The 15,169-nt window shown below is 40.1% G+C and overlaps 1 protein-coding gene across 1 annotated transcript; it reads right to left on the reverse strand.

The window, feature by feature from the left end:
- Positions 1-6,645: 6,645 nt before the first annotated feature.
- On the reverse strand, positions 6,646-7,074 carry atoh7 (atonal bHLH transcription factor 7). The gene has a single exon (XM_034184419.1). The coding sequence runs from the start codon at positions 7,072-7,074 to the stop codon at positions 6,646-6,648; it is 429 nt and encodes a 142-aa protein (XP_034040310.1).
- Positions 7,075-15,169: the final 8,095 nt, after the last annotated feature.

The raw sequence follows: 15,169 nt of genomic DNA on the forward strand, positions 1-15,169 counted from the left end.
ATCACTCTAAGGAAAAGTGTGGTCAGAAAAGATGCAGAACTAGTGTATGATCATTTTGTAATTTCGTGTTTTTTGTTTTGTTGTTGTTGTTGTTTTTTGTAAAAGCAAAAACTCACTTGATTTTGAAAGAAGATATCATAAAAATTAGGGTGCCATTTTTTTCTTCACATTCTTCTTCACAAGGGTCTGAAATCCAAGATGGCATCAAAAATGGCCTCTGTTTAGCAATAATGCAATATCTTTGCTATTACAGAAGATGTAATTACAAACCAAGTATGTAAATATAGGTTTTCTGACACAAGGAATCCAATGGAATCATCAAATTACGTAATTAACAGGATATAAAAGTGTTCAGTTTGTCTTCTAAAAACTGTTGAGGTCTAAGGTCCTAAAAACATTCTGAACTCAAACACCATTCCAACTCATTATAGAAACTTTATTTATTACCAACCTTCAAAAAATGTCAGCTACCTATTTTATAAACATGACCCAGTCTAGCGCCCATGGATCCCCACATGCAATATGCTAGTAGTTTGTATAATCTGTTTGCTGCTCAGCTGACAAATAAAGCAATGTCTAAAATCCACAGTTTTTTACTTCTTGCTAGATGAAAACTCTGCCATGTTGGTTAATATATGGACTCTAGGCGATGTTATAGTTGCTGTAGGTACTTGTTTCCTACAAATGCAAATATCTATCTATCTATCTATCTATCTATCTATCTATCTATCTATCTATCTATCTATCTATCTATCTATCTATCTATCTATCTATCTATCTATCTATCTATCTATCTATCTATCTATCTATCTATCTATCTATCTATCTATCTATCTATCTATCTATCTATCTATCTATCTATCTATCTATCTATCTATCTATCTATCTATATATATATACACTCAACAAAAATATAAACGCAACACTTTTGGATTTGCTCCCATTTTGTATGAGATGAACTCAAAGATCTAAAACTTTTTCCACATACACAATATCACCATTTCCCTCAAATATTGTTCACAAACCAGTCTAAATCTGTGATAGTGAGCACTTCTCCTTTGCTGAGATAATCCATCCCACCTCACAGGTGTGCCATATCAAGATGCTGATTAGACACCATGATTAGTGCACAGGTGTGCCTTAGACTGCCCACAATAAAAGGCCACTCTGAAAGGTGCAGTTTTGTTTTATTGGGGGGGGATACCAGTCAGTATCTGGTGTGACCACCATTTGCCTCATGCAGTGCAACACATCTCCTTTGCATAGAGTTGATCAGGTTGTCAATTGTGGCCTGTGGAATGTTGGTCCACTTCTCTTCAACGGCTGTGCGAAGTTGCTGGATATTGGCAGGAACTGGTACACGCTGTCGTATACGCCGGTCCAGAGCATCCCAAACATGCTCAATGGGTGACAGGTCCGGTGAGTATGCCGGCCATGCAAGAACTGGGACATTTTCAGCTTCCAAGAATTGTGTACAGATCCTTGCAACATGGGGCCGTGCATTATCCTGCTGCAACATGAGGTGATGTTCTTGGATGTATGGCACAACAATGGGCCTCAGGATCTCGTCACGGTATCTCTGTGCATTCAAAATGCCATCAATAAAATGCACCTGTGTTCTTCGTCCATAACAGACGCCTGCCCATACCATAACCCCACCGCCACCATCGGCCACTCGATCCACAACATTGACATCAGAAAACCGCTCACCCACACAACGCCACACACGCAGTCTGCCATCTGCCCTGGACAGTGTGAACCGGGATTCATCCGTGAAGAGAACACCTCTCCAACGTGCCAAACACCAGCGAATGTGAGCATTTGCCCACTCAAGTCGGTTACGACGACGAACTGGAGTCAGGTCAAGACCCCGATGAGGACGACGAGCATGCAGATGAGCTTCCCTGAGACGGTTTCTGACAGTTTGTGCAGAAATTCTTTGGTTATGCAAACCGATTGTTTCAGCAGCTGTCCGAGTGGCTGGTCTCAGATGATCTTGGAGGTGAACATGCTGGATGTGGAGGTCCTGGGCTGGTGTGGTTACACGTGGTCTGCGGTTGTGAGGCTGGTTGGATGTACTGCCAAATTCTCTGAAACGCCTTTGGAGACGGCTTATGGTAGAGAAATGAACATTCAATACACGAGCAACAGCTCTGGTTGACATTCCTGCTGTCAGCATGCCAATTGCACGCTCCCTCAAATCTTGCGACATCTGTGGCATTGTGCTGTGTGATAAAACTGCACCTTTCAGAGTGGCCTTTTATTGTGGACAGTCTAAGGCACACCTGTGCACTAATCATGGTGTCTAATCAGCATCTTGATATGGCACACCTGTGAGGTGGGATGGATTATCTCAGCAAAGGAGAAGTGCTCACTATCACAGATTTAGACTGGTTTGTGAACAATATTTGAGGGAAATGGTGATATTGTGTATGTGGAAAAAGTTTTAGATCTTTGAGTTCATCTCATACAAAATGGGAGCAAAACCAAAAGTGTTGCATTTATATTTTTGTTGAGTGTATATATACAAAGTCTATTAGAAAAGAAACCGACAGTTTTATTTTTTTTAAAAACTATATGGATTTGAATCACGTGTGATTGCATCAGCCAAGCTTGAACCTTCGTGCACATGCATGACTTTTCACGCCTGTCGGTGACGTCATTCGCCTGTGAGCACGCCTTGTGGAAGGAGTGGTCCAGCCCCCTCGTCGGATTTTCATCGTCTGACAAGTTTCTGAGAGACTTGCGCTGTGCTTGATCAAAATTTTTTCAAAAACTGCGAGGCACATCCGAGTGGACACCATTCGAGAAATTCAGCTGGTTTTCGGTGTAAATTTTAATGGCTGATGAGAGATTTTGGATTGTTTCTATCGCTGTAAGGACTTCCCACGGAGCGGGACGTCGCGCAGCGCTCCGAGGCGACATTGTCATCCTGTTTCGAACTGAAAACCTCCAAATATAAGCCTCTGTTGACCCAGGACGTCATGAGAGAACACAGAACTTTCAGAAGAGGTCGGAATCAGCAGTTTATCCGGACATTCCAATGTTAAAGGAGATTTTTTTAATGAAAGATGTGCGGTCAGATTGGCGCGTCGGCTCGCAGCCCGCCACAGGAAAAACACCTCCGTGTTGATAACCATTTGTAAAATCCAGGCGGCTTTTGGTGGCTTTCAGTTGAGTGAGTATCTGAGAAATTGTTTAACAGCAGGGCATGTTCCAACTTGTCCTTAAGGCTTCCAACGGAGGTGTTTTTTCTGTGGCGGGCACGCCGCGTCAATCCGTCCGCACGTCTTTCATTAAAAAAATCTCCTTTAACAGTGGAATGTCCGGATAAACTGCTGATTCCGACCTCTTCTGAAAGTTCTCTGTTCTCTCACGGCCTCCTGGGTCAACAGAGGCTTAAATTTGGAAGTTTTCAGCTCGAAACAGGATGACGACGTCGCCTCGGAGCGCTGCGCGACGTCCTGCTCCGTGGGAAGTCCTTACAGCGATAGAAACAATCCGAAATCTCTCATCAGCCGTTAAAATATTCACCGAAAACCAGCTGAATTTCTCGAATGATGTCCACTCGGATGTGTCTCACAGTTTTTGAAAAAATTCTGATCAAGCACAGCGCCAGTCTCTCAGCAAATTCTCAGACAAAGGAATTCCGACAAGGGGGCTGGACCACTCCTTCCACAAGGCCTGCTCACAGGCGACTGAGGTCACCAACAGGCGTGAAAAAACTCTCGCATGCCCACGAGGGTTCAAGCTTGAATGATGTAATCACACGTGATTCAAATCCATATGGTTTTTTAAAAAAATAATAAGGTCGGATAGACCTTGTGTATATATATATATATATATATATTCACACATTGATTTTTGGCTCCACCATGTTTAATTCAGGATGGCAGTCTGTCTAAAATTTCATAAAATAAAAAGATTTGTAGTCACAGGGAAGTTGTTATTCACGTGGGAATCTCTAGATACAGTTTTTAAGGAATAGATGCTGGAAATAAATATTTGAACCAGCTTTATATCAATCGTAATGTCACATTTATGCTGTTTTTGTATCATGGAAGCCATCTTGAATTTCACGGCATTAGAACACACAAAAAAAAGGCATCCTATTTTTTAATGTTTAAATCACATTTGAACAGAATCAGGTGACTTTTTGCTTTTACCCAAAAATAATAAATAAATAAATAAATAAATAAATAAAATAAAATAAAAACACACAAATTTTTATTTCATGACAAATGAGCCTACACTAAACAGGAATATCTGGAGCTTTGAGAAGCAAATCTGATTCAAGAATTGCGAGAGCTTCACAAGGAGTGGACTGAGGCTGGAGTCAGTGCATCCAGATCCACCACGCACAGGCGTGTCCAGGAAATGGGCTACAAGTGTCGCATTCATTGTGTCAAGACACTCCTAAACCACACACAATGTCTGAAGCGTCTAAGGAGAAAACAAACTGGTCCAAAATCCTCTTTTGAAATGAAAGTACAGTATTTTTATTTATTTTTTTAGATGCACCTGGCTGGCTGACATCCATGACCCAGACTGGTTCTGTGGCGTGGTGGGTGCAGCAAGGAAGAAAAATGCTCCCAGAGCTTATTAACTTCTTTTATTTTGATCTCCTGACCTTCAGATGAATTTAAGACTGATGATGTGTCTGTACAGTCTACAGCCTGCTGTCGATGTCTGATCCTTCACACACACAGTTTGGATCCAGCGCTGAAGTTTCATGCTCCAGTGGTTCTGAACACAGCCATTACCACACAATAGAGTTTAATTTCTGCAGCCCTGCTGAAGCTGTGGCCACACAAGCTTCATTCATCTGGTGCAGCTTGTGCCACCATTCAGACTTTGTCCACATTTGCAACATCGGCGTCTCCACTGATGACCATCTTTATTTTCAGTTTGTAGCTCCGTCAGTGGAGAGTGGAAGCTCAGCTGTGGCCAACACTTCATGAACATTTTCATCAACTCCTTCACTTACAGCTCCACATTTACTGACAAAAACAGTGTTCTGGAGAATTTTCAACAAAATAAGAATTGGTTGGCTGGTTGGAACTTTGGTCACGTTTGTGTTTTTATATTTAGATTACCGGCTGACGTAAGAGTGTCTTATCTGACAGCACAGGAGCTCTGAACAAAAGAATGATTCATTCTGGAAGTCGTGCTGCCAACACGTTGACAGTCAACACAACACCAACCGAACAAAGCACCAGATGTAAATTCTGCTCAGTCTCCAGTGTGTTCATCCCAAACTGTGGGGACGACTGGACATTTAACAAGCAAAGACATTTACAAAACTAAATTTAGTGCAATTCACTAAAATCTTCAGAAATATCTGATGCAGTCGAATGGAAACAAAAATACAGCAAATGTAATTCTAAAAATGGCTCATTTTATGAAAGTGTCTATTTATACCTTGCAGTAAAAAAAAACAAAAAACATTTTATATATATATATATATATATATATATATATATATATATATATATATATATATTATTGTGCCTACATTTCAGCCAGTTAAAATTTTTAAATCGTTACGTTAGATTTTTTTTTTCTCTCTTCATCATTTTGTCCACAGAAATATTTACAAATTAAATGTCCAAAAAATTTTATGTGAGATTTTTATTTCATTAAAGGTAATAATTAATAAGCATGTTGCAAACCTCAATAAATAACAAAAACAACAATTAGATTTTTTTATTTTAGCAAAGACAGTTGTCACTAATTATTCTGCAATAAAAATGATTATATTAACTTTATTAAATACAATTTCATTAAAAAAATGATTTCAACAGACCCCCATAATTGGTTGTTTTTAGTGTTCAAGTAATTTGGATATTTGAATGTGGAAAATGGCCACACATTAATAATCATAATAACAATAATAATGGCCTGTGTCTTTGGTTTTTACTATAAAGCACTTTGGACACCCTCTGGCTGCTGTAAAGAGCTACATACAATACATGTTGATTGACTGACTGAATAATAATAATAATAATAATAATTCTTATTATGGTCACTCATTATTATTATTATTATTCATAGTAGTAGTAGTAGTAGTAGTACTGAGGTTGCTGTTGCTATTTTTAAGGCAGCTTCTCTTTTATTTTTGTGCACATTTGCACAGCACTCTGTTCATGCTCACCCACTTCAATATGGTTATACTCTGTGGAATTGAAAATATTTTAAATTAAGACCAACATAAATATTTTTTGATTAAAAAATAGCTTTTATTTGTCATCAGAACTATAATGTCATAAAAGGAACGTCTGCCTGTGAACACTTCTGACATCACAAGTTTACAAACACGTAGTTACATGCAGCTTTACTACCCAGTATTTTATGTGACAACAAAACTTTATTTTAGACTTCATTAAAAACTGCACACCGTCTGTGGGCCATATCAAAGTCAGTGATCGTACATCCCCGGCTGTTTATCTAATGTTCATTATCATGGCAAAAGTTCTCAATATTTCTGCATTACCTAAAAAATTAACATGATCATAATAATAATGATAATAATAATACAAATGTATTTACTCACTCCTAGACTGGAGGAAATGTCTGTCTTTAAAAAAATTCACATTGTCACTGAAATCCAACAACATGAGTGTTAAAGAAATAAAGCAAATCAGTTTATGTGTGGAGCTGGTGGTCCTCAAACTGACATGAGAAGGCTGAGGGGAAGCAGCCCTGTCCAGCAGAGTCCAACCTCAGGAGACACGAGGAGTCATCAGGCTGCACACAGTCAAACTGCAGCTCCAACCACTGCCTGTGGGAGGCGCTGTGCCTGCTGCCATCTGTCAGGATGCGGTTGAGGGCCATGATGTAGCTCAGGGCCATCTGCAGAGTTTCATATTTGGACAGTTTTTTGTCCTGGCCCCACTGAGGGACGACTTTACGTAGGCGATCAAACGCCGTGTTCAGGCCCTGCATCCTCTTCCTCTCTCTGGCGTTGGCAGCCATCCGTCGCCGCGCGGCTGTCTCATACTTCTCTGGGCTCCTGGAGTCTGGCTCTGAGGATTCGGAGCCAGAGTCGGTGCAGCTTAGACGACAGGACTTCATTGAAATCTCCAGCTGTCCTCTGATCTGAGAGCAGGGTCCAGATGGGCTACAAGTCGACAGATTAAAATCTGAGCTGTCCAGCTTCAGGGTTCTGCAGTTCTTGCAGTTCTTGTCCTTTATATCAAGGCACAAATACTTGGAAATCCAAATGATGGACAGAGTTGATGTCTCAGAAGTCCAAGGTGCCTGTGATGTTGGAGACAGTGAGGTAGCAGCTTTTATAAGAGGCCCAGATGAACAGGTGGCAGCAGGTGGAGTCCAGCCCTCTCCCCCATCCTCAGTATCACTCATGGAGAAACACACAAACAAAACCTTAATGAAATTCCAATTATCCGAGGCTGGACTCTGCGGCTTCGCTCAGAGACATGTGTCCTGCACACCAAAAGTCTGCCATCTGCTATTTAGTGCTCACCACAGCGGACGGGCTGACGGTTCAACCACATCATCAACACTCTGATTTTACACAATGTTCACAGTTTATTTCTGCAAAATAAAAAAAAATCGGGTTTGACAAAATGCTTTGTTTTGACACTAGAATTACTCCTAAATGATGATGATGTAACTTTGTTGATGAGTGAGGTTTGGTTTGGACCACTGAAGAACTTACTAAGACACGCATTAAACACTTTGCTTTGTCACAGAAAAGTGTCATATTCTATAAAGTAGATATTTTAATCTACTTTGTAATTTAATCCACTTACAGTGTGATATAATTAATAAAGCACACTACAACAACTAACAACAAAATCTTTCAAGCAAACAGCCCTAAAATGGATATTTGTAACCAGGGTTGAGTAGGATTACTTTGAAATGTAATCCAAAAGTAATCAGATTACAAGTAATCCAAATGTATGTACATACACTCAACAAAAATATAAACGCAACACTTTTGGTTTTGCTCCCATTTTGTATGAGACGAACTCAAAGATCTAAAACTTTTTCCACATACACAATATCACCATTTCCCTCAAATATTGTTCACAAACCAGTCGAAATCTGTGATAGTGAACACTTCTCCTTTGCTGAGATAATCCATCCCACCTCACAGGTGTACCATATCAAGATGCTGATTAGACACCATGATTAGTGCACAGGTGTGCCTTAGACTGCCCACAATAAAAGGCCACTCTGAAAGGTGCAGTTTTATCACACAGCACAATGCCACAGATGTCGCAAGATTTGAGGGAGCGTGCAATTGGCATGCTGACAGCAGGAATGTCAACCAGAGCTGTTGCTCGTTTATTGAATGTTCATTTATCTACCATAAGCTGTCTCCAAAGTCGTTTCAGAGAATTTGGCAGTACATCCAACCAGCCTCACAACCGCAGACCACGTGTAACCACACCAGCCCAGAACTTCCACATCCAGCATGTTCACCTCCAAGATCGTCTGAGACCAGCCACTCGGACAGCTGCTGAAACAATCGGTTTGCATAACCAAAGAATTTCTGCACAAACTGCATCTGCATGCTCGTCGTCCTCATCGGGGTCTCGACCTGACTCCAGTTCATCGTCATAACCGACTTGAGTGGGCAAATGCTCACATTCGCTGCCGTTTGGCACGTTGGAGAGGTGTTCTCTTCACGGATGATGCGAAGGAGATGTGTTGCACTGCATGAGGCAAATGGTGGTCACACCAGATACTGACTGGTATCCCCCCCAATAAAACAAAACTGCACCTTTACTGACTGGTATCCCCCCCAATAAAACAAAACTGCACCTTTACTGACTGGTATCCCCCCCCAATAAAACAAAACTGCACCTTTACTGACTGGTATCCCCCCCCAATAAAACAAAACTGCACCTTTTAGAGTGGCCTTTTATTGTGGGCAGTCTAAGGCACACCTGTGCACTAATCATGGTGTCTAATCAGCATCTTGATATGGCACACCTGTGAGGTGGGATGGATTATCTCAGCAAAGGAGAAGTGCTCACTATCACAGATTTAGACTGGTTTGTGAACAATATTTGAGGGAAATGATGATATTGTGTATGTGGAAAAAGTTTTAGATCTTTGAGTTCATCTCATACAAAATGGGAGCAAAACCAAAAGTGTTGCGTTTATATTTTTGTTGAGTATACATACATGTAATCCACATGTATTCTTTCAAAGTAATCCTACCCAACCTTGTTTGTAACCTTCTGAAGTCCATATCAGGAGTCCTGCTGGTTTGGTGAGGCGTGGCAAACAGCAGCTCCTTTGTATTTAAAGAAACTAGCAAAGAAGGTTGTTACTTTTTTTTTTTTTTTTAAATACTGTGCATCCAGAAAGTATTCATGGTACTTCACTTTTTCCACATTTTATAATGTTACAGCTTTTTTCCAAAATGGATTAAATTCATTTTTTTCACCTCAAAATTCTACACACAATACCCCATAATGACAACATGAAAAAGTTTTAACTTTTGCAATTTAAAAACAAAACAAATCACATGTACATAAGTATTCACAGCCTTTGCTCAGTAATTTGTTGATGCACCTTTGGCAGCAATTACAACCTCAAGTCTTCTTGTTGCCACAAGCTTGGTGCACCTATCTTTGGGCAGTTTTGTCCATTCCTCTTTGCAGCACCTCTCAAGCTCCCTCAGGTTGGATAAGGAGCGTCGGTGCGCAGACATTTTCAGATCTCTCCAGAGATGTTCAATCAGATTCAGGTCTGGGCTCTGGCTGGGCCACTCAAAGACATTCACAGAGTTGCCCTGAAGCCAGTCCTTTGATATCTTGGCTGTGTGTTTAGGGTCATTGTCCTGCTGAAAGATGAACCGTCGCCCCAGTCTGAGGTCTGGAGCACTCTGGAGCAGGTTTTCATCCAGGATGTCTCTGTACATTGCTGCATTCATCTTTCCCTCAATCCTGACTAGTCTCCCAGTTCCTGCTGCTGAAAAACACCCCACAGCATGATGCTGCCACCACCATGCTCCACTGTAGGGATGGTGCCTGGTTTCCTCCAAACATGACGCCAAAGAGTTCAATCTTTGTCTCATCAGACCAGAGAATTTTGTTTCTCCTGGTCTGAGAGTCCTCCACAGAGGAATGCTGGGGCTCTGACAGAGTGATCATCGGGTTCTTGGTCACCTCCCTGACTAAGGTCCTTCTCCCCCGATCACTCAGTTTAGACGGGCGGCCAGCTCTAGGAAGAGTCCTGGTCGATCTGAACTTCTTCCATTTACAGATGATGGAGGCCACTGTGCTCATTGGGACCTTCAAAGCAGCAGAAATGTTTCTGTAACCTTCCCCAGATTTGTGCCTCAAGACAATCCTGTCTCTGAGGTCTACAGACAATTCCTTTGACTTCATTCTTGGTTTGTGCTCTGACTGTCAACTGTAGGACTTTATTTGTAAACAGCTGTGTGTCTTTCCAAATCATGTCCAATCAACTGGATTTACCCTCGGTGGACTCCAATTAAGTTGCAGAAACATCTCAAGGATGATCAATAGAAACAGGAGACACTGAAGAGTATTACTGAGCTCAATTTCGAGCTTCATGGCAAAGGCTGTGAATACTTATGTAAGTGTGACTTCTTAGCATTTTTTTTAGTAAATTTGCAAAAATCTCAAAAAAAAAAAAAATCACATTGTTATGGAGTATTGTGTGTAGAATTTTGAGGGGGAAATGGATTTAATCCATTATGGAATAAGGCTGTAACATAAAAAAAAATGTGGAAAAAGTGAAGCGCTGCGAATACTTTCCAGATGCACCGTATGATGTATTAGCTCTGTGCATGTGCAATATTTTGGGCTACAAACTATAACATCCGTTCTGCTTAAAAAACAGATATTAAAAATTGTAGTTCAAAAAAATCCAAATATATCCAAATATATATATAATATCTTTTTTAACATTTAGTGAAACATTTAATCAAAAACAGTAAAGATTTTTTAGAGATATTTGACTGAGATTTTGCTCAATGCATTTCTTTCATTTTTAGAAATAATTTAGTACCACTTTACAACAAGGGTACATTCATTAATGCAGTATAACAATTAATTAGCAGTAAATTAAGCGTTAACTAATGTGTTTAGTCTTAATTTGTTAATGTGTATATGCTAGTTAATGCAGTAATGAATATTAACCAACGGTGAATTTGTTCAGTATCTTTATAAATTATTTAATATGTATAAATTAGTATTTTAATGAACATCATCTGAATTAAGATGATTACTGGACACATTAAAGACTGAATTCATTCTTAGTTAATGCTTATTACGGCATTAACTATTGTACCATTGTGTTAAAATGTTACTGATAAATCATATTCTGTCACATCTTAAACTGTGGTTCTCTAAACCTGAGCAGGAACCATTTGGAAGCACCTCCATATCAAGCCATATCAATTACCTTTCATGATGTGTCCGAAAATTTCCTTTCACTTCGCAGGTAATCCGAGTGATAATAACCATAATCTGAGATTAGCCCAAGGCATCATAAGTGTAAGTGTGGCCTGTAACCTGAGGGATTATACGGGCCTAACAGAGGGATTATAGTCTCAAACAATGTGGGGGATGATGGTGGAACTGGAAAAAACTGAATTTTGGAAAGCAGATAAAAGTAAATATTGCTGGAATGTTATTATCTGAAAGCAGCTGTAATGGGTCACAGTATGTGGCACAGATTAATGTTCTTTGTGCAGTGTGGACAGCATGTGAAATAAATGATGTGTGCAGCGGTCCGAGATAAAAGGACAGACAGAATCAATATGATTCAGAACAAATCTGATCGCATCAACAACTGCATGCTTCATATCATTTAAAAACATATAGTCTATGTTTAAAATGTGCTTTCAACAGCTTTCTGCTGTACATCTGTGACTCACATTAAATGAACATTGAGCCCTGAAGCAGTTTGTTCAGTAGTGATGCTCGATACCACCAGTTTCCTTTCCTTTCCAATACTGAGTAAAATTCAGGCCTGTATCAGTGATACCGATCCGATACTTTGTGCAAATACAGCTAATGTGTGTGGTGAATCTAAAAAATAGTGTATTACAAATCATAGCTTCATTAAGAATTACTTTGTCTTTGCATTCATCAAACATCTTTACAAGATGAGTCTCTGTCAGGTTTTTTTTCTTCCTGGGCATTTATATTTTGGGTCAAGAGCTCTCACAAATCCTTGGAAACATTGGTCTTCCACTATGGACAGAGGCTGAAGATCCTTGACAGTCATCTGTCCGAGGCATCTTGTGAGTGTTGCTGCTCTTGGGGAATCACCTTAAAACTATATAAGATCACAGGGCCAAACAAATGATGGGGCGACACCACACTGAGTACTTATTCTTATTTAGATTCAACTATGTATGTACAACCCCAATTCCAATGAAGTTGGGACATTGAGTAAAATGTAAATAAAAACAGAATACAATGATTTGCAAATCCTCTTCAACCTATATTCAATTGAATACACCACAAAGACAAGATATTTAATGTTCAAACTGACAAACTTTATTGTTTTTGTGCAAATACAAAAACACTCAATAAGCCTTTGGGAACTGAGGACACTAATTGTTGAAGCTTTGTAGGTGGAATTCTTTCCCATTCTTGCTTGATGTACGACTTCAGTTGTTCAACAGTCCGGGGTCTCCGTTGTCATATTTTCCACTTCATAATGCACCACACATTTTCAATGGGCGACAGGTCTGGACTGCAGGCAGGCCAGTCTAGTACCCGCACTCTTTTACTACGAAGCCACACTGTTGTAACACGTGCAGAATGTGTCTTGGCATTGTCTTGCTGAAAAAGACGTTGCTTGGATGGCAACATGTGTTGCTCCAAAACCTGGATGTACCTTTCAGCATTGATGGTGCCATCACAGATGTGTAAGTTGTCCATGCCATGGGCACTAACACACCCCCATACCATCACAGATGCTGGCTTTTGAACTTTGCACTGGTAACAATCCAGATGGTCTTTTCCCTCTTTTGTCCAGAGGACACAACGTCCATGATTTCCAAAAACAATTTGAAATGTGGACTCATCAGACCACAGCACACTTTTCCACTTTGCGTCTGTCCATTTCAAATGAGCTCAGGCCCAGAGAAGACCGCAGTGTTTCTGGATGTTGTTGATGTATGTCTTTCACTTTGTATGGTAGAGTTTTAACTTGCACTTGTCGATGTAGCGACGAACTGTGTTAACTGCCAATGGTTTTCTGAAGTGTTCATGAGCCCATGCGGTAAGATCCTTTACACAATGATGTTGGTTTTTAATGCAGTGCCACCTGAGAGATCAAAGGTCACGGGCATTCAGTGTTGGTTTTCGGCTTTCCTGCTTACGTGTAGAAAGTTCTCCAGATTCTCTGAACCTTCTGATTATACTATGGACTGTAGATGATGGAATTCCTAAATTCCTTGCAACTGAACTTTGAGAAACATTGTTCTTAAACTGCTGGACTATTTTTACATGCAGATGTTCACAAAGTGGTGATCCTCACCCCATCTTTGCTTGTGAACAGCTGAGCCTTTGGGGGATGCTCCTTTTATACGCAATCATGACACTCACCTGTTTCCAATTAGGTGTTCAAAATACCTGACGGTTGGAGTTACTTTGAAGATGAAATGACTTTAAACAGAGTCAGTTTATAAAATACATTTTACTGTACAGTGGAGTTAAAATTAGCTACAATAAATACATCTAATATCCAGCCCACTCACTTTTAAATCATATTTTCAGTCTAGTAGCGTGAATGATGATGTTTATTGAGACTTTGGCGGGTCATAAATGATAAATCACAGCCACAGGCCTCGTCTCTGCTGCTGGGTCGCGGCCACAAGCTGATGCTGTCAGCTCATTGGTCCCGACTGGTAAAATGTGCAATTAGGCACATAATCCCATCTCTCGTTTGGTTCATTGATTACAGATTGATGTGGTCTGCCAGCTGTCTCGTCTGAGGGTCTGGCCTCAGACGATGCCCGGCCCTTCCGTGCCTTCTCTGTTTTCTTCTCAGAACTCCTCGTGTGATTGGGTGAACTGAGTGCAGCTACGCCGTCCATCAAAAACCATATGTCACGACAGAGGAGTGCCCCGCCTGCTGGGGTCATCACAAACTCTGACATTTAAAATCACAAAGCCTCTTAATCTCTTAATTTTAATCCAGGGGAAAGTGCTAAAAAGACATTCATTCATTGATAAATATAATCCCACGGCTGCTGTGCTGGGATTTAGTTTTTGATATCTATTTATGGCCTTTTATTGCTGGTTTTGTAACAGTCAGGTTGAAGTGAGTTAATATTTCTATTCAGTCAGTGCACTGAATAACAGAAACACCACATTTAATCTGAAAATGTCACTGTTCAAACCCTCGGCTCATTGCAAATGTTAAGAATAATCACAACACAAACAGTGTTTTTGAGCAACAAAACACACAAGTAGCCATCAGCTGAGAAACAGGCCGAGCAGCTGGTCAGATGAAACTCTAATTAGGTCACACAAGGTGAATGAAATTTTATGCCTGTTTGAGCTCACTTGGCGTCTCATTGCACTGATTAGCCAAGCTTAACTGGCTTTGAGGTTTTAGTCCTTGTCCTGAGTTTGGTACCAGTCGGAGCTGATGAGGTTTCCTTCACAGCACCGCTCAAAATCAGCTCAAAGACTTTTACATTTGAACCCTGTTTACACTGCAGAGAGTAGTTTAGTTTTTTTAGACATCATTATTCATACTGACAGAAACAATCATGTGGAAATAAAACATGTTTAAGAAGCTTTGAGGAAGGTGAAAAATGTTTGGGTTCTAAAACACGGTCCAAGCTGTCACAGGGCTCGGTATGTATATGTATATATATGTGTATATATATATATATATGTGTATATATATATATATATGTGTATATATATATATATATATAGAGAGAGAGAGAGAGAGAGAGAGAGAGAGAGAGAGAGAGAGAGAGAGAGAGAGAGAGAGAGAGAGAGAGAGAGAGATTTTTTTTTCTCATTTTGTCTCTTATAGTTGAAGTCTACCTGGGTCATTTCACAGTAACTGAATATTTTCCAGTCACTAAGAATGGGATGGGCAGCTGTCACATATGCATCTAAAAATCAGCTTGAGTAAGTGTAGGGAATAGATGTATCATGTTCCAAAGCATGACAGTGCACTTTTT

Source organism: Thalassophryne amazonica, chromosome 13 (assembly GCF_902500255.1).
Source record: "Thalassophryne amazonica chromosome 13, fThaAma1.1, whole genome shotgun sequence".
Taxonomy (NCBI): domain Eukaryota; kingdom Metazoa; phylum Chordata; class Actinopteri; order Batrachoidiformes; family Batrachoididae; genus Thalassophryne; species Thalassophryne amazonica.